We start from the raw sequence: 27,167 nt of genomic DNA, 5'->3' as shown, positions 1-27,167 counted from the left end.
AATTCCCTGACAGCTGCCGAAATCTTACCGCAATCGGGTTTGCCGCGGATTCGAGAGCCCGCCACTTCTCCTCCGTTTTGGTCGACGCACCAGCACTCGCCCCTGTCGCACTGCTGCTTCCTGTAGTAGCCGTCCTCGTTGCAGCTGGGGATGAATCGACCTGGATCGACCACACGCAAAAAGCTTCAGTCACCAGGAGCCAGGCAGTTCTAGTTTTAATAGAATACAAATGCATGCAAGCGGCAACATGCAAAAAAACCCTGCACTCACAAGTTGTGTAAATTTAGTGCAAACCGAAAGGTCATTTATGTTGTATTCTTTGTTATAACAATGTGTGTCTTTTGTCGCCTTAAACGGTGGCACACTCGTAAACCAAATGTGTTCCTGGGGTTAACTTGTTTCTTAACAGGTAAAGAAACTTGAAACTCTCTGAGCTGGTGCTAACAGCCTTTGGTAGAGGCAGTGTGACGTTGTGGAGCATCTCTCTCACTGGAAACACGAGGCTTATGTCCATCGGAGGCAATGTCAGTGCAGATGGGCATCAAGATGAGCCTCTGCAACCAGTGGCAACATGTCTCCACCCCTGTGGGATTTTTGGATTTCGTAGATAGAGTCTTTAGCCATGAAAGAAAAGTTTGTGAGCTTCAGTCGGTGGTCTGTAGTTGTTCAGCGTGGCAGACACGCTGTCTGCTGATTTAGCGCTTCAATGACAAATATCAAGCAATAACACATTTTTTTAATCCTTCAGTCTATCCTGGGCTTTAGGGACCAAACTCTACGCTCAGTCCCCACAGTTTACCAGAAACTACTTCCAGGATTTCAGAGTTGAGAGGATGAAGGTAAAAAATGTGGAGAGGATAAAAATTCTTGTCACAATTTAAAGGCTTTCCAATGGTATGCGATTCATGCAGACAGGCTTCAAAACAACAGCAACAACGTCCTTACAGTTTGTGATAGGCATACATAGAAAAAGATGGAAATGTCCTTTACTCTCCAAAATAAGGCTCAATATAGAAATGCTTCAACCTTTTGTAATATCTGGTGGTCAAGGGGAATTACAGTAGATTTTTACACTTACATTTCCAGATTGGTCTGCCACTTTTCACCCATATTCAAAGAGTACATACAGAAGGTTACCATGAATTTATGGAAGGTATTTCTGGGGTTGTCAAGCTTTAAATCTGAATAAAACCACAGATCTTAACGGATAAAGGAGAGGAAGAGCATGGATGGATGAATGGATGGATGGGGGGATGATAGTGGAAAAATGGATAGATAGACAAAAGATGGATTGATGACAAAAATATTTGTATCTGTTCTGTGAAACATTCCTTTGTGCCGTTGTTTACAAACAAAAATTTGGACCTGTTGAAGGAATGATACATAAGTGCGGGCTGGAGGTGGAGCTGACAGGCAGCGAATGCATCATTTTCACAGTTCTCAAACTGGCCCAGCCCTTGCCAGAACTAAAAGAGCCTGTAAAGGTTTGTTTTTGGACTGTACCATTCACACCGAAGCAAATTCTCAGACATGGAGAGATTGATTGGAAAATCAAATATTCCATAAACTAGATATTTATCATCTTGTAAATACCCCCCCCGAAACGAATAACAGCCAAAACAGAGAATTCATCCATTTTTTTTTTCAGGGGAACATCTCTGGGTCTTGCTGGCAGGCTGCCTTCTGCTTGCCACTCTGTGTCCTTGGAGAGTCCTGACTCAGAGCCCAGTCAGCCGACCAGCTTCTGCAGCACGTACGCGCTCTCACACGCTGATATCTGCACGTTTAAATATCCATCCGCTTACACATCCAGTCAGGACCAGACAGAGGCCTGCGTCTCAAGTTGGCACTATGTAATTCATGGGGTGGATCGCCTCCCTCTAGTTATTTATTTAATAACTAAAGACCTGGCACGCGGTTACAGAATGTTAAATACATACCAAACTTTTTCTTTCCACCATCCAGTACTTGAATCCTCTCCAGTTCCGCTAGGCAAGGTGGCTCTTAAAAAAAAAATGAAAAGGACGAAAATGAATTTTACACAGGAGGTAGAAACCCGCTAATGTCCAGTTACAGGCTTGATTTAAACTCACACTGCAAACACAGTGAGCATTTTACCCCGCAAAGTGACAGAAGGCTGAATTGGAAGACTAATACCACTGCAGCAACACGTAACCCACAGGCAGCCCAAAATGTCAGCAGGAAGACACACAAAGCGCCCGTGGACCTAAAACCTCCTATCAGCCTTAGGATTACTCACTCTCTCTCCAGAAGCAGAGGCACCATTCGGCAGTGGAAACCTTTCCATCCCGGTACGAGTCGCAGGAGTTGAAGAATGGCCGGATGCAGACCTCATATTTGTCCAGGTTGATGGCGGCCAGCTCAGCCTGATCCAGGTAAAGGTCATTATTGGTGTCGAGCTTGGAGAACATCCACCCTATGGAGTCCTTACAGCTGGCGACCAGGCTCCTGTCCAGCACTGCTGACACACACACACACACACACACACACACACACACACACACACACACACACACACACACACACACACACACACACACACACACACACACACGCGCGCACGTTTATCATCAGTGTGCAGACAGCTGCACAAATAAAACATCGAACCGGGCCAATGCACTGAGAAAGTCACGTGTGAAGTCTCATTTTGTCATTGATAAGTTCCTGGTTGAAGTTGATCAGGGTTTCAAGTGACTTTAATCCAAAACTTCTGGTTTCTCTGGAGTATAAACACAGCAAAACATTCATTTCTTTTAGCCACTGGATGCCACTGTGATAATAAAAAAATAAAAATCTCCAAGGCTTTAGGTGTCAGCGAGCTCAGGCAAAAAAAAAAAATTAGCTTTGGGGGTTCAACAAGTCTCCATATAAACCAAACCTGCAAATGTGAGTGCTGGGACTTTAACATTTGCTTTGCTTGGATTAAGATGGAGCCTTTTGACAACTAACTTTTGAAAAAAAAAAAAAAAAAAAAGGAACATGCAAAGAAGCATCTCATCGCCACCGAGAAGCACGGTAGAGCGTCTGTGATGCCGTGGGCCTGTTCGTCTTACAAAGGCCCCGCCGACATGAACTCTTTCAAATAAGACGCCTTGAATACAAATCTGCTGACCTCTGCCAGAAAAGGGACAACTGGCTGTCATGAACTACTTCAACAGAATCAAACGACGGGACGCCTAATCAACATAAAATGGTTCACCAGACACAAAATCAGCCTGCCGCCATGCGCATCTCAGTTGTAAATCCTCTACAAAAGCTCTGAGAAGGAGAGGAAAAGAGAAGTGCATAAGAACTGGACTAGGACAATGGTTTGTAGACCCCTCTCTCTGAATTTCTGGGCCTTGTTGATTTTGATCAAACTCTAACTTTTGCTTGCAACCTTGACACCCCACCTTCTACTACAGTCCTCAGTAACAAAAGTTAACGGCCTGGTATGAGGCTGCATAGCTGACATTTACACAGCATTTACATCCAGGACTTTTCCTGAATGACTGCCATGACAGTCTCGGTTACGATCAGCCCTGTTCTTTCTTTTGCATCATTGCAGTGACCAGACCGTTGTTTAGCTTATATCTGGTTGCGGGGATCAAGGGTAGTTAAGAGTCAGTCCAACAGGCCAGATGATAATCACTGGGATGCAGAACGTAAATGCATTTCACTGCAACCTGATATGTCGCGCAGCTGCAGTGTAACACCGTGCATTACACCAACTTGACCGATAAACCGCTTTCGAAGAGCTTTGCTGGCATCAAAAACCCGTCTGTGACATCCGGTGGAGGCAGCAATTAAAGAGCAATAATTTATGCTTATTTGTTCTTTTTTTTTATTCGAAAAACAAACATACCAAAACAAACAGATGGAAAGCCTTTATGAATATATGGGAAAGCAGTCCCACTCAGAGCCTTGTGCTCACACAGGCATCTAAGCTGGCCAGAGCTGGCCTTCTTTTCTCTGAGAAATGTTACGCAATGAAACAGCTGATTCTGAGCTACTGGATTCGTCGACAGCTTCCTCCACGCGAACAAAGAGGAAAAGGACCCTGCTTCCCCGACGCTGTTGTGACCCGGCGAGAAAAAAAAGCAGAGCTCTAACCTGACGTGGCGCCGGCGGCCGGGACTCTGGCCCCTTGCTTGCTGTTGTTGTTCTGCTTGGCGTTGGTCTGCAGGAGCTGGAACCAGTCCTTCAGACGCTCGCCGAGATCAGACAGATCCTGCCCGGTGCAGCTCTCTGTGAAAGCCAGATGGAGGGACACGCATGAAGCCTCTTTTTTATTGTTGCCGCTCCGAGGAGAAGGCATGCGTCAAAGTAATGAAAAAGGCGAAGGCGGACTAAAACACTGATGCGGTTATCATGCCTATGTTCTACGGGTGTTAATTATTCTGTCACAGATTTGGGTCTCACCGCGTTTCCCCTCCCTGGATGCAGGGCCTGCAGTCGGGCAAGGACACAGACCTGAACACTTCAGGGTGAGCGCTTTCCCAGTGAGACACGCCTGCTGCTCCAGCTTGCACTGCAACACACACACACACGTTTCATACACACACACACAAGCCAGCATCGTCGACAAGGGGACTCAAAGGTGAACCAAAATGAGTTATTGCTGCAACACAGCACAGATCAAATATTCATGAGGTGACTGACTGTAAACCTCGATTCAAAATCTGAGGCTTGCTCCTAAATGTGCCGAAGTCCAACCTCTGCTCACGCACAAGGTCAGGAGTGGGGATCCACAGGACAGAGCATTGATCAATATTCACACAGGACTCTGTCACCACCGGCAGCCAATTGGTCCCTCTGAGGGAGCGTTTCATGGCTCTTTGTGTGCCGGTTTTTTTTCGAGGAGAAGCTCCTCACACGGCTCAGCTCAGAGCGTACTTCTGTTTTTAATCCCAATCCGCACACAGCGTGCTGTCTGAATGTATGACAGGTTTATATAGCTTTAAATAGCCGCATGTGCATTTTAGCAATTCTTCACACAACATATGGTTTTTCCGAACACGTATTAAATAACCACCACACTAAAGGTGATGTTTAACCAACGCATAGATTTCCATATTTTTTACTGCCTGATACGGAGGAATGCAGCCAACGCATCTTTTTTTTTTATATATATATCCCCCATCCATTTTTATATACATCCAGTAATTATTTCTGTTTAATTCTGAGAAAATAAATGCGTATTTATTGCCATCTGGAAGGGACAGAAATAAACTCTTGAGTAAAACATTGATAAACGCATTATCACCTCAAGAACAAACAAACAAATTGAAATAATTTATAATTATTTTACATGAATTGTATTTCTTAACCATAATGTTTTTTTTATGTAATTGGCATTGTAATTTTCTCTTGTGATTTTATACTTGTGATTACTTTTAAGGTTGCCTTTTTTACACCTGGCTGGGGGACTACCGATGAAAATTAGCACTTTTTAGCTAACTCGGGTACATTTACATTGTTTTAATGTTGATTAATGTACACTGTCCCCTTTTAAATAAAAATAAATAACAAATAACAAAGAATATCTAGTAAACAGATGAACGTAAGTGTAGATAATAGAATTCAAAGGAACTTAGCAAACTACAGTCATATTCAATAAATTAGATATATGTTCCGATGAGACTTGTTTCTCAGAATAAAAGTACATTTTGAAATTTAGCAGGTATTACACATACTTTTTCTAAACCCATGTTTTTGTATTAGAATATATATTTTTACTGGTGAGATGTAATATTCTAATCTTAGACATTGCATTTTCCTTTGTTATAAGATGTAAATCATTGTGATTTATAGAAATAAAGGCTTTAAAACACCCTTCTGTGTCCAATCTATATAATGTGTTACACTTAGTGAATTGAGGGGAGAAAATTAATGAAGTCTTCAATCTGAACATTCTGCATGTGGACAAGTAATCCCCTTTGCCGCCGCACTCTTCATTGGAGTTGGATTTATTCTTTTTAGTGTTGCACCAGTCTTTAAAACTGTTCCTGGTAAACTGGTAGGGAGGAATATATTGCAGCAATGTAAACCCTTCTCCATGCAAAAACTATGAACTGATGTTCAGGGAGATCTCGAGAGATCACTTTCAACACCACAAGACATTATGGTCCAATTATTAGTTAAAGTTATCTTTTTTTTGTAATTACTGAGAACTTAAAACAAAATTACACCACGTAATAATATCATGTGGAAATAATATCATAATGATTGCGCGACTGGGATCCAAATCCTAATTATGTTTTCTAGAACTGGAAAAATCTGTCAACCTATCAGTCATTTTATAAAATATTTTCAGGCTGTCTTAGGAAGCCGGTGTACCTGGAGAGAACACAGGGAGAACATGGAGAAATACCCCAGCGCCAGGATTCGAACCCTGGACCTCTTTTTGCTCCTTGGTAACGTTGCTACCAACTACTCTATCATACAGCCCCTGTGGATAAAACGGATCTAGCCCACAGTCACCGGACTTTTAGCTCATGTTGAGCTATTTGTGCTTTTCGTTTCAGTAAAATAGCAAAACAAAAAGCTCTAGTAATGTCTGCAAAAGCAACATAAAACTTTCATTGCAGTTTCAGGGAACCGAGGAGGAGCTCAACCAAAGGAACCGCCCGGTTGGATCAGGAGGAGCAACGGAGGAGTTTAGAAGATGTTTCAAACACATCTTTGACAGGAAGATCTACATTCCCCAAAACAACAAGTTAAAGGTGGAAGTCAGGAAAGTAAAATCTCTTACTGTTACAGCTAAACTATGATCTACAGAGGCGTATAAACTTTGGTTGTCAATGCTAAGAGTTTTCCTGCGATCGGAAATGGTTGCCACCGTCCCTCTACAAAACTCCTGGAACAAAAGGTCGAGGTACTATCAAAAGTAGGTCACTACATCCCAAACCTGGGTAGTTTTCTAGGCTGCTAAATAGTTTTATCCTGGTTGATCTTGTGGATACACAAGGGGGTTAAATAATGACCCCTGTAAACTATTATAATTCCTAGAAAAGAGGAAATGTGCCTAAAGTTCACAAGATAAGTAAAATAAAAAAGCTTTAAATAAAAAGTGTTTATACAAAATACAACGAAAAAGTCAACTAAGTTGGGAAAACACGTTTTATTTGACTAGGGAGAAAAATGAACAACAGAAAACTCAAAAAGCATTACTAAAACACTAGAACCAAAATTTGCTCAAAACCTGGCCACAAAAACTCACAAAAACTTACAAAAACTAAAATACAACAATGCAAAAGCTGCTAAAAATACACTAAGACATCTGTCAAACAGTATGTTCTATCGTGTTTCTTCCTAAATTTGAAAGAAAAGATTTCTGTCCTGTTGAAAACGCCATGTGTGTTTTTTTCAGATCGAAATAAGATAAATAAGATAATGAATTCTGGCTTTTCTAGGCTCCCTTTTATGTAAAACGTGTTTTAATGTGTCGCTGGTTTTGTCTTGTGAGTTTCTACAGTATGCATTGGTGCAGACCCTCTAACCATGGGAAAAAAATAAATAAACCCATACCTTTGAGGCGTAGTTGTGTCCATCTGATCCACACACCGGCCCGGTGGAGGAGATGGGACAGGGCTGACAGTTCCCATCAGGGGAGCGGAGAGCGGGCTGCTTCAGTCTGTGGGACAGGGGACACGCAAACACTTCACCCTTACTTCCTCAAGCTGAGACGGCCACTGCCACATCAAGTAGAGACAGCGGCTTCAGGCTGAGCATGAGATCATGATGCAAACAGTCCCCTCCACCTTGTCTGAATGTATTAGCCTCTCTTTACACAGCAGGAAGCTCTTATTGTTCCCACTCTGGCCAGCAGCGAAACACATCCCACTCTAACAGCAGCCTAGACGCTGTGCTGACCTCATGTCAGGGTGCCGGCGGAGCATTTCTGACCCTTTCTGTGTTTTCTGACCCTTTCTGTGTTTGGGGAATTAGTCATCCATCCTTCTACACACGCTCACCTGTGCTCGAGCTTCTTGCGGTTGACGCACACGGCTCTCTGGTAGCCTTGGGCGATGCACACCTTGTGTCGGCTGCACTTAACCTTTTGACAAGGGTCCTTGGTGGTGTCTACATCTGGGGGGGAAAAAAACAGGAAATTAGACACGAACAGTGATGATTCTGCCTCCCTTTTCTCTTATCCGATGGATTGCATTTGACTCCCAGTCTCAGATCCCACGTGGCTCTCCTTGTCTTACTCAGAAAGACATGAGAGTTGGTCTAAATTATTACATCAGGGCAGAGCTGTTGTTCTTCTGTTGTTGTACGATTACACTCAGATATCGTCTGTAATCTCTGAGAGGAAGTAAAAACAGGATGCCCCTACAAACAGATGCTTACAAGACTTTCTAATAGAATAATGTTAGTATGTTTTATAATGTTTTATTTAAGCTGCTGCCACATGATTCCCCGTTTTGCCATGTAATGTTGGTCTTTGTTGTTCTAATCATTAGAAAATGCAGCTAATTTTGTTTAAATCCATCCATTTTCCTTCCATTTTTCTTCATCCATTTTTCTTTTTGTTTGTTCTTCTTTTGCAAGTGCAGATGTATTTGGATGAACTTCCTTGAATTCAGTGTTTAACTGTGTCAGGAATGGGTATGCCAGTTTGATGCGACATCACATTCTTTATTCCCTTAAATAAGGAGCGATTGATGATCTGTGGATGGATGTTCAATGCTTCCTGCTCCTTGTATGACTGCTACCATGTGGTTATTGGCTGTATTAATCAAAAAGGTCTCGGGCTGCCCCTCTCTAGCATAGAGCATCCCAAGATGAGTAAATTTTCATCAGCGAAGACAGATCTTGTGCATGGTGTAGAGTGAGATTGTTGCTGCAACATTTAATGTGGGACTTTTGTAGTGATATTGAAGGAAGGACATGCTGGACGAATATTCACCTAAGGCAGTATATTTCTGTAGGTCATAAAAGCGCAAGAGACTAAACAGTGTGAAGGAGGTACTGCAGTTTGAGACAGCTCCTGTGGTCACAGTGGAGCGCTGGTGACTTGAAGCTGTGTATGTGTTGAGCACAGGGCATCTTAAGAGCAAAGTCTGTATAAATATTGTAAACATATTTGCTTTTCATGGCCTTCTCTGGATGAAGTATGCCCACAGCTGTGATCTGATGACCTTCTATGGGGAAGTCTTTCTGCATGATCCTGTATTGCTACCACGGAAGCACAGCAGCGGCAAACAACCTGAATCGAATGACATTGTGTGTCCCAACCTCTGCACCACCCTTGATTGTAACAAAGTGATGCCAAAGGACATCTGGGACAGGATCTTAGATCTCCACAAACCTGGAATGGGCCTAGAGACTATCAGCAAGAAGCCTGGAAAGTAATAAACAAGCACTGGTGTGGTTATTTGGACTTGGAAGAATAATAAAATAATGAACTTCCTTTGTCTACGGCTCCATGAAGCATTTTGTCTCACTGGTTGAGGAAGATCCTGAGAAAGGCAAGGGATGCTAGGGGACCTTGTTCACGATCTGAACAAGGTCACCATACAACACACTTTGTCTCGTCTTAAGTTTACCATTGAACGTCTAAATTATTCCAGAAGGACTCGGTAATTATTTGTCAATTTGGACTGTCCATGTTTGAAGTAAGCTACGTTTACTGAATGATTGAAGAGCATAATGGATGGGGTCTTGTACCCCAAAATACTGGACAAGCACCTTCTTCTTTCTGCCAAAACACTGAAGATGGGTTGTAGAAGGGTTTTCAAGCAATGACTACTCCTAACTTAATGCTATGATATTCATCAGTTTGTCATTAAGGCACAGCTGTCACAATTTAATTTATCTATGGACAAATAATACTAGACTTTAGCTGAGTTTGGATCCACTGCAAAAACAGAACAAAAAAGTAAACAAAATCGTTCTTGAAATTGTTGTATTTATCGTTGATTTGAGCAGGTAAATAAGATTATCTGCCAATGGAATAAGTATTTTGACCATAATAATAATAATACATAATTAGATGTACTGCACTTGAAATAAGGTGATCGGGATGAGTTGTTCCTATTTTAAGTGCAAATATCTTATTCCATTGGCAAATCATTTAATCTTGTCTCAAATAAGGACAAATATACTCATTTAAATTTGTTTTTTACTCACTTTTAGTTCCTATTTTCAGTGGAAAACAAAAGCTTCTTGCAACTCGGACTAAATCTGGATTACTCGCTCAGTGTGCCTCCATCTATCACACTCACTAATGCCAGCCAGTGTATCAACCTTTCACTACGCTCATCTGTCATAGCTATCTGCTCCGAACAGGCCGCCCAGAGCCTGACCTGGATGTGGCTTCACCGTTCTTTTTAACACTGCCGGCCTTTCATTCGTCTACATATCCGTCAGTGCAGCAAAGGGGGGAAAAAAAAAAAAAGCTGCTCATCCTCTGTGTGACAGAGCTGCCTGTAAATCAGGCTTGAATTCATCTCCTTCTTTCAATACGTGATGTTTTATGGCTGTATTATCATTAAGCAGGGCAGGCTTATCATCTCCTGTCTTGTCCCTTCAGCTGAATATATTAATGCGGCAGATTCCTCTGGATTATTATAGCCGTCCGACAGATATCTGATTTTAGAGGCAAATCCCAAACAATGCAGCGAGCTGTCAGGACCGAGACAGTTGCGTAACTGACAGGCTGACTGCTTCCGCTGCAGGAAATGTGAAACTCTCAGGCATTAACACCCGAATGCAGACTCCTCATCCCTGCAGACGATCCATTTAGACGATCGTAAACTTGGTCGGTTTCTGGGTGTAAGTGTCGCCAACCTTTCTCTGCTCTCGGCCCTTTTTAGTCCGCCTTTCTGTTTGCTGCAGATCTGTTGGCATCCACCAGAGCACAAGTAAAATCAAAATGCGTCACCAGGAGTCTGTCAAAAATCGATGCAACTCCATGTATACAGACCTACATTGTTTGAATTTTTTTTTTTTTAACCAAGACTCTTTGCTAAATAAATAATAAAAGAAGCTTAAAACTAATGAAAAAAATAATCCCAGCTTCTAGGATGGAAGCATTTCTGATGAAATTTCGTCCCCTGCGTGCAGCCAGAGCACTGGCACAGCGTTGTGTTGTGAGTGCAGAAGCATAAGGTGGCTGCCGGAGCCTCATGTTAACTTAACAAGCTTCCACGGATTAAAGCGGTGCCTGCAATGATAACGTTTCCATAGCAACAGGCTCTCCGTGGTCGGAGAATCATTTCTTGGTAGACTGTGATTTGCAGTTCAATCTGCTGCCTCTGAGAACCCCTCTCTCCTGATGCGTTTGAAATCCCCAGCGTCCAATCGTCCCACAAAATCGCAGTTTCTTCCACCTTTTTAGCATTCCTTCGTGGGGTTCCCGACTTCCGGATCGCGCCCTCTCCTTCCGATTCTGCCTGGTGTTTCTGGAAGACCCTCCTTTGGCATTAGACTAATGCCTCCAGTGGAAAATCTCTCCTAATTAGGCCTGCTAGTGCCGCTGTCTAATCCAGACGAGATCTGCACAGGGTTTAACCCGACAGATCGAGGATAACAGGAAACAGAGCTCTGGCCACATCTTCCTCATCAGCTCTCTTGTATTGAGAAACACTGAACTTCCCCTCTGAATGAATATTCATCGCTGTTGTCCTGCAACAAAGGCAACCTCTGAAGATTGTCTAGTACCCAGCTCCATCCGTCTTCCTAACAACTCTGAGCACATTCACGCTGCATGACCCCGCCACCACCGTGTTTTGTAGTGGTCATGGTGTTCACAGAGTGTCACACATCATGTTTAACAGCTCCGGGGTGGGGGTGCAGTAGCTGAAGGCTTGAAAACAAATAAATTAACTCTAAAATGGACAGGATACCTCGTCTCCTGTCCTCATGTTGTTGTCTTAATTTGTATTTGTATGGTGGGGTGACAATCTAGTGTGACTTTGATTGAGATTTATTACATATTAATCTTATTGATGAAGAATGACACAAAAAAACAAAAAAACAAAAAAAACACTGATTGGCCACAGGCGCAGAGAGCAGGACTCTCATTACTAATAAGGTGACTTCTGATGATAGTTACTTTTATTTCATTTTATTTAGGGGTGTCAGAGTGAAGGAGGCTGAATAGAAATGCACACCACTCTTTTCAGATTTTGAGTCTCAAAAGAACTTTAAGACAGGGTAAGGTGAAAAGAAACACTGCAGCAGCTGAGTCAGTGCCAATAAAAAAAAACAAAAAACATAATAGCAGAGCTAAAAATCCTAAAAAGAAAAGGCTAGACAGGATTTATTCTCATGCACAGGGGATGATGATGCTTTGACTGAACTGTTCTCTTTACTGCCTCATAAGTAGAGCATTAATTCAAAAGCAAGATCTACGTGTGAAGCTATTCCAGACAACTTTGTGAGGGGAACTATTATTGACTTGTTTTTACATTATGAACGTAAGTTGATTATGAAAACAGAATTATTCCGACAAAAACAAATAGGCTTCATCCGATGTTGGTTGAAATGAGGGACTTTATAGCGACGGTCTACCTTCAGTGTCTACGTATTTGACGTGCCCAACCCCCAATAATCTATCAAAAGCCTCGAGAGGATTTAAACTCTAAACCTTGCACAGAGTGTGAACTCAGCGTGTTTTCCTATCTTCTTACTGTCTGCCATTGATCTGAAGCCAATGATTTGCCACAAAGTGTCTATTCACCGTTCACCGGGCTTCTCTGATACTTGTGTCTAAAGATCCAGCGTAAACTGAAAAGCGAGGAAGGATCAGACCTTCTGGGCGCCGCGTGCGAGCCTTCGACTCTTCACAGGCGTGTGTGTGTGCGCACTTGTTTGCTCTTACAAGTCAAGTCTACAAGCGCCCCGGCTGCAACATTTGACGTCTTAAGGGTGCGCTGATTCAATCAGCAGCTAGATTGATGAATCAACCGCAGAAATCAGCTCCAAATTGCCCTGACATCTCCCTCGCTCAGCACACCGCTGACTCCAGAGCAGTCAGCAGCTGCCGCGCCTGAATGCAGATTCAAACATCAGCCTGTTGTCGGCATTGACTTTCTAACTCTGAGCGTAAGGAGTGTTGACGGTTCTGAAGCTCTGCCTTCCTGTGCATGGATGCCTGGCTGAGGAATGACGCCCGCAGGCTCAGAGCTCCGGAGTAAAGACATCACACTGATTTAGGGATGTTTCAAAGGAATAAATCTCCTCTCACTTCTTCGCTTCATTAGGCCACTCATATAGGAAGGCAGATCAATGGCGGGAGGTGGAAGAATCCCATCAAAAGGGAGGAAGGGAAGTAGATTAGAGGCTTGAACCTGCAGAAAATCAAAGTAGAAATCCACCCTTCTGAAACACAACCTTAATCCTTAAAATGTTTGTTGATGAATTTTGATCGATGATGGTTTGGTGGGCTGTGAAACTAGACAGCCATTGGAGAACAAAATAATTGTTTGATGACATAAAAACAAATATATTTGTTATATATTATAACAAATATATACATATATATATATTATTTATTGTAGAAACAGGTCAAATTCTAAAAGTCCCATTTTTTCCCACAAAGTTATATATTTGCAGTTTAAATCAGCAGGGTATATAAATAACATTTGTATATTGCTATAGAAATAGATTGTAAAAATAGAGTTAACATATATATTTAGATATAATATTTTAGGGATTTAAGATTTATTTTTAGCATTTCCCACTAAACGTGACAAAATGCACAAAATGTGAAGTTGCATTTTTACATTCGGCACCCCATAGTAATGAGATGTCTCAGTATTATATGGTGATATATTTCGTACCTACATAAAGTTTATCTTGTGAAGTTGCTGCTCGCATGTGACTTTGTTTGGCGAAGTAGGTTAATGCTACTAATATGAGTCAGAAATATTTGCGGTTTAAGCTTCACATTAAGTTGTACGCACGTTTATGACTCTGATACTGAAGTAAGAAAAGAGTTAAACGGTTGTCCTGCTGTGTTGACAGCGTTGACTGATAAAGATTTCTGCCATCAGGTATCACAAAAGAGTCAAAAAAGCCTTTGGTTTCTTATTTTCTTCCATATTTTGGTTATTGGAAGAAAATAAGAATCATGATGTACACGATTTGAATTATTAGCATTGAGAAGAAAGGAGCTGGCTTTCTATTAGTTACTAACAAGGTTCAAATTACCATCTGCTTTAAAACTTCCTAGCTGGAGCAACTTTTTTCCCCAATTCAAAGCACAAAACCAAATTTCACACTTTTTTTTACTGTTTTCTACAAGTTGCTTTGCTACTATAATGACAACCGTACGTTGCTATTGATGCTGGATAATGGTTAATGCTTATATACAAACATTTTGTGCATGCTTATGCTGATCGTGTCTGCTTTGTTGTACAATCGTTGCTCGTTCATTTCTTTCCGCCTTAGTTTTAAATCTCAATACTCTCATTTTGCTGGTAAAACAAAGGCAAAACAAAAGACACAATGAAACCAGGCATGCAGGGCGCAGTTTATTAATTTCAAAAGAGGTAACAGTGTGATATCGTGCTGCAGTACCTGAAACCACAGAGTGCAAAAATCTTTGTCGCATTCATGCCTTTGAGTTCCCCGCACCTTCTTCGCATAAGCTTTTTGTTTGGAAAGCTGCACGATCTGCATGTTTGCCCATGTGAGTCTGTTGGAAGGAGCTAAGATCTAGTTTTTCATTACTGAACAAATCACAGCTCCTGCAAAGAAGGGGATTAGCTTAGCGCTCACGACGCTGTGTTTTTTCTAAGATATGGAGATATGGGATATTTGAACAGCTCCAAGTTAGTTTTTGATTGCTTTTTCTTTTTTGTGTCTGTGGTACGAGTTGTGTTTGCTCATCTGCACCACTAACTGGCTTCCTGTCAGCAGTAGCTTCAAATTTGTGCTTGTGCAAACTATTTCTTTTAGTTTATGATGCTTGCGTGTTATATTAAATACATATAGAACAACTTTTAAGCTTGAAAAACGTAATTGGAGCAGGAATCCTGTTTCTGAAGGATGGAGACTTAAATACCTGTTTTCAGCGGTCACATAGCTTCTGCCTTGCTGGCTTTTCCACCAAAATGGTCCCACTGCTTTACCATGGCTGGTGTTGGAGGAGCCAGTTTTTTTTTAAATTAGTTTTTATTTTCCACCATCTAAACACAACTTCCTGGGTTAGGGTTTATTAACAACATTGGTTGAGGATTCAGTGCAAAATGATCTGCTGTAAGTGAAGCCTTGAGCTCTTCGATGACCTAAACTCAGTGTCTAAATGAACTGGGGAAACAAAAGAGACAGTGTTATTGCGATGAGAATCAGACATTCTATTATTGCCGAAGGACACTGTTTTAGCTTTTTTTGTGTGGGTAGTTTTAAATCAGACATATCCAAATGATCAGCGTTTTTAGGCAGGGCACTCACAATGTTTTGATTGGCTGCTCTAACACATGTTCCCTCCCGCTGATCCTGATGAAGGCGGTTCTTTCAAGCTGGTCCAATCGGCACTGGTGCTGGATGAACTACATTTGGGCTGGGGGGACTGATCACTGAGCTATATAATACACTGGAGTGCTAATCACTGAACGAGTCACTTTGAAGCCACCAGCCGCCATATTGGTACTCCCTATTTTCCCCCCAGTAACTAGGGAATATGTGCGCTACAGCATCGAATAACGAGGATTTTCTCATGTTCAGGGGGGGGGCTTAAGACTTTTAAAATGTCAAATGCCATATACTTTTATGTTATGTTCTAAAAATATCAAGTACTGAGAAAGTCATGTGCTGAAATATTTGGCATTTTATTCATTTAAATATATATGTTTAACATTTATAAATATATAAATAACAATATACAAAAACATATATTTACATATGTGTATACATATATATACATATATACATATACACATACTTATATATACATATATATATATTTAATATGAATAACATGTAAAATATTTCAGCACCTAATTTCCTAGTAGTTGATAGTGTTAGTACATCCACTGACTGTAGAATTACCTGTGAAACGTTTTCACTTAGCCAGAAAACTGCTTGTTGTTGCAAGCAAATCCTATGGGATTCTGTGAGAGTAGGGAGTAGCAAGATGGCGGCCAGTGACTTCAGTTTTTCGGCAAAATCAGCACTCCAGTGTATTATATAGCTCAGTGGGACTGATGCTAATTCAGCGCTAGCACTAGTTAAAGGAACAGGTAATAATGGCACCTAGTGGTTAAAACCGGAACAACACATACGCAGTGCCTTTCACGAAGACCAGCCATTTACTTACAGGGTATAGGTATATGATGTTGTATTTTGTTCTATTTCTGGTCTGCTTCTCTTACTGGCAGCCATGTTTGCAGGCTGCTGCTCTTTTGCCAAATAAAATACCAAATGCTGCGCTCTGTTTTGGAAACCCTGGGAACTCTCATACGATTGGCTCAGGAAGCAGGAAGTAAACACTCTACACTCTGAACCAAAGTCGTTCCGCACTGTACCTCTAGGTTTGAAAGGAGAAAAACTTTGCTGATGGAGAGGACCGATTGTTTATAGGGGTTGTTACTTCCACCCTGGGTGACAAATGACAATGATTTAGGGTTGATTTTACAGTAAATATCTTACTTGTAGCTCCTTTAAGCACTGGAGTGCGGCATTAGAGGCCCCATTACCCACTTTTCTTTCCCCTCAAGGGTCTTTGTGCACAGTCCAGTACATGTCATCTTATATTTTGTTACTGTTCTCTCAAACTAAACGACTTCAATTTCATCTTTAAAAGCAAAACCATAAAGATAAATAGCAATTTCCAGTTGAATCACACTTTCACCAAAACTGTCAACTTTTTTTTTTAACCCTGTTGTCTTTGTCCAAGGCGTCTTAGACTCGGCAGGACTAATGTAGATGTCCTTCTCTGAACAATAAACCAAAGCACCCACACTCCCCTCTTACGCTGCGCTCTGACAAGCTTTTTATGAGGAACTATAATTAGTCTTTCGTTGAGCTCTTTGATATTGTGCTAATGTACTCTGCCCCTCAGCTGACTTCACTTAAGCTGCAAACCGACCAACAAAGACAACAATGGCTGACAACTCAACTCCGTGTCATGACTTCATCTTGCAGAGACTCAATTAGGGCTGCAGTTGCTGCAGGAGTTACTGCAGGCGACCTTAGACATTTGGGCTCTACACACGGCTCAAGCTTCAGCTCCAGGTACAGAAAAAAAGATGGAGGAAACAGAAGGAGAGGCTGTTATTTCAAGAGAAGGCAGAAAGGAGAAAGGCTTAAGGGGAAATCACTTGGACAAATAAAGCAGTGCTTTAACGTCTTTCAGATGAGCTGTTTTTCTGAAAAGTCCCTGTCACCACACAGTTAATGTTGAGCTCTTCAATTAAATAACCTAGTTTTGTCTTGTGTGTACATTTCAGTTTCTTCAATGCATCCCTTAGATTTATCAAGGATTTAAGTTAAATTAAATTGTTTTAAACAATGGTTTAAAACAAACTCATTCATGCATAATATCAGGCAAGGTAAGGCAAGTTTATTTGTATGGCACATTTCAGTAACAGGACAATTCAATGTGCTTTACATGCGTCCCTATTTACACAAATCTGTGATTTCGTTTGCTAAAGTTGTCTAAGTATGTGTTTAGAAACCCCCCATATGGAGCATGCTTGAACCACCTTAACTGACTGCTTTGGATGCAGAAAAGCAGCAGCTCCCCCCATATGACACAGTCACTCATCCTAAAGGCCCATTCATACCCTACGTTTGGCCTACACGTCCGTATTTCTGTCCGTACGTTCTATCCGTTGACTCCTTCATACCTCCGTCCGTTGTGGTGCACAATAACCAATATTTCCTCTAGGTGGCAGTGCTGGGCGCCAATAATTCGTCATTGATGAAACATGGCGACGGTCCAAGACGTGATTTTGTTGTATTTGCTCCGTAAGTAAAGTTTTTGTTAGTCCCTGTGCCCCGGACACGAGACATTATATATGTGTGGGTAGTTGCGGACAAGCTCCGCAAGTCGTTCCTCGAATCCCGCCATTGTTTAGAGCCCAGAATTATAACCTTCTTCGGGATTTTGTTGACATTTTGTACTAGAAACTCAATAGCGCCCCCACCTTTTCCAGTAGTATTGCTCCGTATTGATCCGTTTCGTCCGTAATCGTAAGCTCCCAATTTTCGTGTCAAAATACGGACGAAATCGACGGTTAGAACGTGAGAAACACTCCACACGGATACTCTCCAGCTGAGTCTAGCCCCCTCCAGAGGAAGGTCGTTTTGACTGCTTGTATCCGGGATCTCGTTCTTTTGGTCATGGTTGATAGCTTCATGACCATATGTGAGGGTCTAAACGTAGACAAACTGTTAAATCGAGATATTTACTTTTTGGCTTAGCTCTTTCTTCAACCTTTTCCTGGTCAAGGACCATGGCCTCAGACTTAGAGGAGCTGACTCATGCCGGACGCTTTACACTCAACAGCGAACCAGTACACGCTGAAGGTCATGAGTTCAAAAAGCCAACAGAAGCACATCATCTGCAAAAAGCAAAGATGTGATCTGAGATTCCCAAACCAGACACCCTCTTCTCAGTGACTACACCATGAGATCCTCTCCATAAAAAACACAAACAGGATCGATGACAAGGGGCAGCTCTGTCGGAGTCCACTGACCACTCAAAACAGGCGCCACTTTGCGCTGCCAATGTGGACACAGCTTTTGCTTTTGGCATACAAGGACTGTATGGCAATTAAAAGCCACCCAGATACCCTATTTAATACCTGTAAACACCCTGGGGGGACACGGTTGTAGGCCATCTCTAGATCAATAAAACACATGTGAACCAGAGAAGCATACTCCGATGACCCCCTCAGCAAAGGGTACTGATCTGGTTCCCTGTTCTGCGGCCAGGACGAATCTGAATTCCTCTTCCTGGATCTGAGGTTCAACAATCAGTTAGCGCCTCCTCTCCAACATCCCAGAGTAAACTGTTCCAGGGAGGCGGAGAAGTGTAAACCCTCGATAATTGGAACCCATTCTCTGGTGGTCCGTAAAAATTGCACTCACCACCCTAGGCTGCCACTCCAGCGGTGTTGTACTGGTCCTCCATGTGACACTGAAGAGGCGTGTCAACCGTGACAGTCCTACAAGGTACAGAGACTTCAGAAACTTAGGCTGAATCTCTTCCATACCTGCCGTCCTGATTCAGGGGACCTTTTTAACTACCACAGATACCTCTGATACGGTGATGGAAGCAAATTCTCCCAGTTGTACAGGCTCTGCCTCCTCCATGGGGACATGGTGACCGGGTTGAGGAAATCCTCAAAGTACTCCTTCCACCCCAACAACGCTGTCCTCATTCCAGGTCCGCACTTCCCCTCCCAAAGCATACACAGCTTGGAATGGCCTCTGTTTCCCTTTTCTGATTTGCCAAACTTCCTTGAGGCCAGATGAAGACGTCTCTTCATAGTCTCTCCAAATTCCTCCCATGCCAGACTTTTAGCTTTCACAACCACATAAGCGGCAGTCCTTCTGGCTGTCGCTACCTGACACCTGCTTTAGGAGTCCCTAAGAACAACTAAATCCTAAAGGCCTTCTTCTTCAGCTCTATGGCTTCCATCATCACTGGCGTCCACCAGCGATTCCTCTGGTTTCCAACGCGAGAGACAACGATAACCTTCAGGCTGCAGCTCAGCAATGGAGGTCATCTATGGGGTCCATTCCAGATTCCATGTCCCAAAACCTTCTTCGGGAGATGAGAGAATTGAAGATCACTCGGATAGGTTTCTGGACCAGACATTCCCAGCTCACCCTCACCACTTGTTTGGGTTTACGATGTCTCTCCAGTAGCCTCCCCTGCCAGCGGATCAAACTCACTGCCAGGTTGTGATTGGTTGACAGCTCTGCCCCTCTCTTCTCCCGAGTGTCCAAAACATAATGCCATAGGTCTGACGATATGAGTACAAAATCAATTATCAACCTTTAGCCCAAGGTGGCCTGGTACCAAGTACACTTGTGGACCACCTTGTGCTCCAACATGGTGTTCATTCTGGACATTCTGTGCCTTGCAGTCGCTGCTGCGGCATTCAAAAATAATTACATCCAACAAAAAAAGATGACCAGACAAACTAAGAAGATTGGTTGTTTCAGGGAGTAACTTTGCTATTATATTACCAGCAAAAAAAAAAAAAAAAAAAAAAATAAATCTTTTGTTAGCTGTCAGGAAATGAACATGCACAAAGACACAACACAGGTAGTGTGACACTTACTCTCATTGGAGCCTTGATTTTCATCCCAGGTACGCACATAATCATCCTGCAGAAACACGGGAAAAATAAATGGTGTTATCAGCAGCTGCAGGGAACAAGGGACACAGTGTTGCAGGTCGTCTGAAAGATACAACATCCTGGTATCACACAGCATAAAAGGGATTTCTTTTATCACTGCACACTGACTGATGTGAATGCTGGCATGATAAGTGACTATCAGCAGGGTAAAACGGGTACGCCGTGTGTTTTGTATGGAAATGACCCTCTGCTGACAAGTGGGACATATGCCGACACTGGGAAGGCTGCTTTTACCCCATTTAATTAGAACATTATTCGTTCTAATTAAGATGTGGAGGATGGATGGAGAGAGAAAAAAAAATGTTGTGGCACACAAACAGATGAAGGTGTTGTGCAAAAGCAGCTGAGAAAGGAAAGAGAACTGACCTCAACCTCCTGGTGAAATGAGAGCATAAAGAGAGAAAAGAGTCAGTTTTAGTGAGGAGACAAAATTTTCTTTTACATTCTCGTAAAAAAAAAAAAAAATGCATTCAGTGATATTATAATTTGATTCATTTGATTTGAAAACATACGTCATGATTGCTCTGATTAATTTAAAACTGTCAGAAAGGCAATAAAAAACAATGAAAAAACCCAAACAAACTGATAAGAATATCCATTGAAATAAAGCTCATGTAAATATCAGTCAGGTGCAAACAAAAAAACTGCATTGGCAGCTATTTTATCCTGGAAGAAACCCAGAAAAGTCATACCCACCAAAACATTAAAACCCCCTACCTTGGCAAACGAGTTAAGGTGCACGCATTAGTGGATCAGATCTATTTTAGATCAGGGAACCCCCTCAGGCGAGGCTGCATATGTAAAGCTTTTAGCGCATATTGCCACATCTAGTATAATACAAACATGAGTCATCTCAAAAACATTTCCTGTTTAGCCACACAACCGATCCTTAAGCAATGACTTACTCATCGCTGTAAACATTTACTGCACTATAGAAGCCAGAGCCAAGCAGCTCCTCGGGAGGCGATAAATCCCCAAACAACACGTGAAATAAGCAGCCTCCACTGAAGCAGGCCCCCCCCGCCACAGCTTTTACGTTCACATACACAGAGTTGTTGTGGCTGTAATGTGCCAAAAGGTGACAATATCCAAGGGGCATAAACACTTCTAACAATTCCGCGCTCGCTGCAGCCTTTTTAGCGCCGAAAGGCACACCTGCAGTGAGCCGTCTGTGCCGGCTGAGCTCGGTGAGTGATTGTCGGTTGCGTTGTTCAACCTTGTCGGGCCCGACGGAGTCCGACGCCGCAGCCGGTTGAGACCTCAAAGAGTTTATGAGCTGGCCATTAATCTGATGCCTCCCCATGCCTCCTTTATCGATGCCGCGGCTCCTGCATTATTTAGAAGCCTTTCTGTATTTGTTGCTCCTGCCAGCGCAGATAAGGAAGCCAGTCCTGCAGGGCTGACAAGACGGGAAATCAATGATTTTTTATTTTTTTTTAAAAAGAGAGGCTGCAGAAAATGTATTTGGGGGAGAAATAAATTCTGCGGCCTGAAGCTTCGAGAGTGAGCTTCGAAGCGTGCTGAGAGGTGACACAACGGGGAGGCTGCGCCACGAGTAGCTTCGCAGAGCAAAATGCAGGTGTTAAAAAGACAGTTAGGTTTAACGCTGATTAAAGGAGGCAGACTGAGAGATTAAAAGAAAAAAAACAACAACACTCGGCTACATCCAGGAGCTGTGGGATCAGATAAGATCACAAGAAACCGAGAAGCTTAGCATTGAAGAAACACTGATTGACAGAGCACAGGCCCTCATATCCGTCATGGTGAGACTCCCAAACCTTTGTGCTGAACACCGCGGTTAAACTCGGTCAAAGGCGGGAGTTTGACCGACAGAAACGACGTCTGTTTGGCTGCTGGACCGAACAACAAACAATGAGGTGGCTGAAATGTGCGCATCTGACTTTTGGGAGTCTGTTTGACAAGCCGCCCGAGTCACTGACAGGCGTCTCTGAGCAAATGTCAGCTGTCAGCAGCAGGCCGTGTTCTCTGTCTCCACCGGAGGGGGAGGGGTTCTGTGCAGAAAGCGCTGCCACGTCATCGGCATCAGAGGACGCGGACATAACCCTCTTCTGTAGGGATGTGCTCTCAGATATGGAGCGTACCGAAGCAAACCTTTTTTTCTTTGGTGGATTCATCAACCACAATCAAAAATGGCATACTTTAAGCACAAAGGGAGTTGGCGAGCGTAGAATGCTTCCAAATTGACTTAGGATTTAAAACAATTACAGTGCTGCCAATGACAGAAACAACCCTTTGTCCAAAGGATTTCATACCTGGGTCTCTTTAGTCAAAAAGGCAGAGCGATTTATTTAATATTTATGATTATAATCATTTTGAAAGCTTTATGTAACCCTGAGCGGTTCCATCCTTCCTTTTGTCAGTCGGTGTTAGCTTTAACATCGGTTTGCCTCTGTCCCACACGCTGTGTTCTTATGCAGCGTTTTATAATGCAGCTGAAATGCCAGAGAGGCTCTCTCGTTCCCTTCCCCTGACATCACACAGCTGACTAGATGGGAAGAAAATGACAGCGTCAAAGCCACTTGGAGTGGCGTAATAAGCCTTATTCCCTGACTCCAAAACTACGGCAGCATTTCACTGGATCATCAAAGACAGCAGCTGGTTTTAACGCAGACGAACTGAGGAAGCGGGTTCCCATGTCCGGCTCACAGTTGTTGGCTGGTGTGATGGACTGAGGGAGGAGCTCAGAAAGATCTGTGGCCAGAAAAGCTGTTTCTCTCTGTAGTGTCCATCCATCCGTCATCTAAACCGGCTTGTCCGTGGCAGGGCTGGTGCCTATGTTCAGCCGTCATAGGGAAAGAACGCCCTGGGCAGGTCGCCAGTCCATCACAGGGATGCTGGAGTACCCGGGGAGAACCCACGCATGCGCAGGGAGAACACGTAAACCACACGCAGAAAGATCCCAGGCCAGGACTCGAACCCAGGAGCTTCCTGCTGCAGGGCAACAGTGCTACCAACTGTGCAGTTATTAAGATTAATAGGAATGTCACAGTTGCATGTGTTCCTACTATTGGTTAGCTTTGGAGTGCAGTTATCTTTTTCTATTATTTCTGAAGAAAAACATCAGTACAGACATTTAAGAAGGCCTATTAAACTCTACTCTAAAGTTTATTTTGGTATTAAAAAAAAGCATCTGGACTAAGTTGTATCGTATAAAATTCGTTCTATTTCAGATTAATAACACTTTTATACCCACTAGCTCCTAAAGCTAAAGTAAAGTTGGCTGCAAGATATTATGGTCGGGGTTAAAATACCTAACACAACAATCACCAGGGCTGTAGTAACTAGTTAGTTTGGAGCTTGGGGCAACAGTTTCACGGACCTTCAGTCTCGATCACCATCCCACGTTTGAGATCCTCAGAAGGGGACCTGTCCAATCATACAAGCATTTAAGCACTGGTTTCATTTTCACTCACTAAATTAATATCTGTTGTAGCTGGCTTAAATGACTCCTAAACCTGGTGAAGATACCACTCGTTATTAAAACATAAAGCAACTCCAAGGTTGGCTGTAATATAATATACAGTGAGGAAAATATGTATTTGAACACTCTCGGCTTTGTAAGTTCTCCCACTTAGAAATCATGGTGCATGTCCACTGTCAGAGACATAATAATAATAATAAAAAAAACTGGAAATCACAATGTATTTTTTAATAATCTATTCGTGTGTTACTGCTGCGAATAAGTATTTGAACAGCTGCCAATGAGCAAAAATTCTGGCCCTCAAAGACCTGTAAGTCCGTCTCAAAAAAGTCCACCTCCACTCCACTTATTCTAAATTAGAAGCACCTGTTTGAGGTGGTGAGCTGCATAAAGACACCTGTCCACCCCACACAATCAGTAAGACTCTAACTACTAACATGGCTAAGACCAAAGAGCTATCCAAACACACCAGGGACACAATTGTAGACCTCCACAAGGCTGGAAAGGGCTGTGGAGCAATCGCCATGCAGCTTGATGAAAAAAGATCAACTGTTGGAGCAATTATTAGAAAATGGAAGAAGCTAAATATGACTGTCAATCTCCCTCGGACTGGGGCTCCAAGGTTCCTGTGGGTAATACACTAAGACGCCATAGTTTAAAGTCATGCATGGCACAGAAGGTTCCCCTGCTTAAATCAGCACATGTGCGGGCCAGTCTTAAGTTTGCCCATGACCATTTAGATGATCCAGAGGAGTCATTGGAGAAAGCTCTGTGGTCAGATGAGACCAAAATAGAACATTTTGGTCTTAATTTCAAAGGAATGATGAGCACCATCCCAAAAACATCATCCCTAATGTGAAGCATGGGGTTGGGAGTATCGTGCTTTGGGGGAATTTATCTGCACATAGGACGGGACAACTGCACTGTATTAAGGTGAGGATGACCGGGGTCATGTATAGATAGATTTTTGGGAACAAACTCCTTCCCTCAGTTAGAGCATTGAAGATGGGTCATGGCTGGGTCTTCCAACATGACAATGACCCAAAGCACACAGCCAGGATAACCAAGGAGTGGGTCTGTAAGAAGCATATCAAGGTCCTAGAGTGGCCTAGCCAGTCTCCAGACCTAAACCCTATAGAAAATCATTGGAGGGAGCTCAAACTCCATGTTTCTCAGCGACAGCGCAGAAACCTGGCTGATCTGGAGAAGATCTGTGTGGAGGAATGGGCCAAAATCCCAGCTGCAGTTGGTGCAAACCTGGAGAAAAACTACAGGAAACGTTTGACCTCTGTAATTGCTAACAAAGGCTGCTGTAACCACTGAGCTATATAATACACTGGAGTGCTGATTTTGCCGAAAAACTGAAGTCACTGACCGCCATCTTGCTACTCCCTACTCTCACAGAATCCCACAGGATTTGGTTGCAACAACAAGCAGTTTTCTGGCTCAGTGAAAACGTTTCACTGGTAATTCTACAGTCAGTGGATGTACTAACACTATCAACTACTAGGAAATTAGGTGCTGAAATATTTTACATGTTATTCATATTAAATATACATATATGTATATATAAGTATGTGCATATGTATATATGTATATATGTATATGTATACATATATGTAAATATATGTTTTTGTATATTGTTATTTATATATTTATAAATGTTTTATATATATATATATATATATTTAAATAAATAAAATGCAAAATATTTCAGCACTTGACTTTCTCAGAACTTGATAGTTTTAGAACATAACATAAAAGTATATGGCATTTGACATTTTAAAAGTTTTAAGCCCCCCTGAACATGAGAAAATCATCATTATTCGATGCTGTAGCGCACATATTCCCTAGTTACTGGGGGAAAATAGGGAGTACCAATATGGCGGCTGGTGGCTTCACAGTGACTTGTTCTAACAGCGGACGATTAGCACTCCAGTGTATTATATAGCTCAGTGGCTGTAACAAATATTAACATTGATTTTCACAGGTGTTCAGATACTTATTTGCAGCAGTAACACGCAAATTAAATATTTTTAAAAACTCACACATTGTGATTTCCGGATTTTATTTTTAGATAATGTCTCTCACAGTGGACATGCACCTAATATGAAAATTTCAGAACCCTCCATGATTTCTAAATAGGAGAACTTGGAAAGTCGCAGGGTGTTCAAATTCTTATTTTCCTCACTGTATAAAACTGCATTCAACATCATCTCAATTCCTCCCACCCAGTGATTCCCATAGGCACTCAGTAGCTGTTCACAGCTTCGTTGCTTTGGTGTCACACTGAGCATGGCTGAGATGAAACAACACCCCCCCTCTCTCCAATATTCTCATTCTATACGTCCTCTTATCTTCAGTGCACACTGGGCTGCAGGGCATGAGTCACAAACCTCCTTATTCCTGCATGCACACGAGAGGACTCTAAACGGATGCCTCACGATCGTAGTGCAGGAGCATGAAATGACGAGAGGATGGAAGAGAGGCTTATGCAAGACAGCTGGGGGTGATGGGTAAATAGAAGGTGAAGCAGAGGTGAGCGCATTCTGGGAACCCGATTAATGATTGAGAGCAGAGCAAGAGGAAACAACGTAGCTACTGTTTTCCTGTGAAATACCAGGAAACAATTCTGGAAAAGAGCAATTAAATGATCTGCAGGAAAAAAACATAGATTTCAAGCAGGCATATTATTTTTCTCCCAACAAATGACATAAAAAATTAAAATAAGTCTTGAAAAATGTAACCATTTTTGAATACATTGTTTAAACAGTGAAGCGATCCCCATGTTAAGACACATTTGTGCAACAATTACTGGCAGACTTAAAGGTATAGTGAACAATCTTATTTTCAGCTTTGAGTTCACGCCGATGTGCGTGAAAGCTCCTTGCTAGTTTCCTCGTGCTGCGCATGCGCACTTCTAATGTTTATGTATCCAGTTAAGTTTGGTTTCAGCCGTTCATCCGCTGCTCTCACCGTACACTTTGAAAATGGCTGAGAGTCGCAAGAAGAACACCGCCTTCCAAGTTTATGTGAAGAAGAGGAAGGCCTCAGAAGAAAGAAATAAGACCAAGAGCTGCGAAGACCAGGTAAAAAAACGGCAGGTCGGACAATGGGCGGGAGAAGAAAAACTGAAAACAAAAATGCTTTTAAAAAAAACTATAATTAGGAGAGAGGTGCTGTTTTCCCAATGTGCATATAGTTTACTTTTCAGGGACAAAAAACGACACTGATCATGTTCATGAGAAACCAATTTCTTCTTTCTTTTAGGTAATTCTTTCCTTCTCCTCTTCTGAGTAGACAGGGTATAAACCATTACACTAGTAATTGTCTGCAAGGTTTATAGAGAGGTATGTTCAACCCTTACATAAAACAGAAAAAGAGGTCAATTTCTA

At 42.3% G+C, this 27,167-nt stretch overlaps 1 protein-coding gene across 2 annotated transcripts in view; it reads right to left on the bottom strand.

Moving 5' to 3' along the window:
* Positions 1-27,167, bottom strand: part of spock2 (SPARC (osteonectin), cwcv and kazal like domains proteoglycan 2) — a 42,062-nt gene that overhangs the window by 862 nt on the left and 14,033 nt on the right. The window contains exons 2-10 of one of the 2 annotated variants that reach the window (XM_012880643.3): positions 20,697-20,705; positions 20,253-20,298; positions 7,977-8,091; positions 7,531-7,636; positions 4,423-4,531; positions 4,114-4,248; positions 2,261-2,479; positions 1,941-2,003; positions 29-160 (exon numbers count right to left, since the gene is read on the bottom strand). In XM_012880643.3, coding sequence (XP_012736097.2) covers positions 29-160; positions 1,941-2,003; positions 2,261-2,479; positions 4,114-4,248; positions 4,423-4,531; positions 7,531-7,636; positions 7,977-8,091; positions 20,253-20,298; positions 20,697-20,705 — 934 coding nt within the window. The remainder of the gene's footprint in view (positions 1-28; positions 161-1,940; positions 2,004-2,260; positions 2,480-4,113; positions 4,249-4,422; positions 4,532-7,530; positions 7,637-7,976; positions 8,092-20,252; positions 20,299-20,696; positions 20,706-27,167) is intronic. The other variant, XM_012880645.3, reaches the window with a different exon arrangement.

Source organism: Fundulus heteroclitus, chromosome 22 (genome assembly GCF_011125445.2).
Source record: "Fundulus heteroclitus isolate FHET01 chromosome 22, MU-UCD_Fhet_4.1, whole genome shotgun sequence".
NCBI classification, from domain to species: domain Eukaryota; kingdom Metazoa; phylum Chordata; class Actinopteri; order Cyprinodontiformes; family Fundulidae; genus Fundulus; species Fundulus heteroclitus.
The sequence above is the reverse complement of the archived record's forward strand: the minus strand, read 5'-3'. Positions and strand labels throughout refer to the sequence as shown.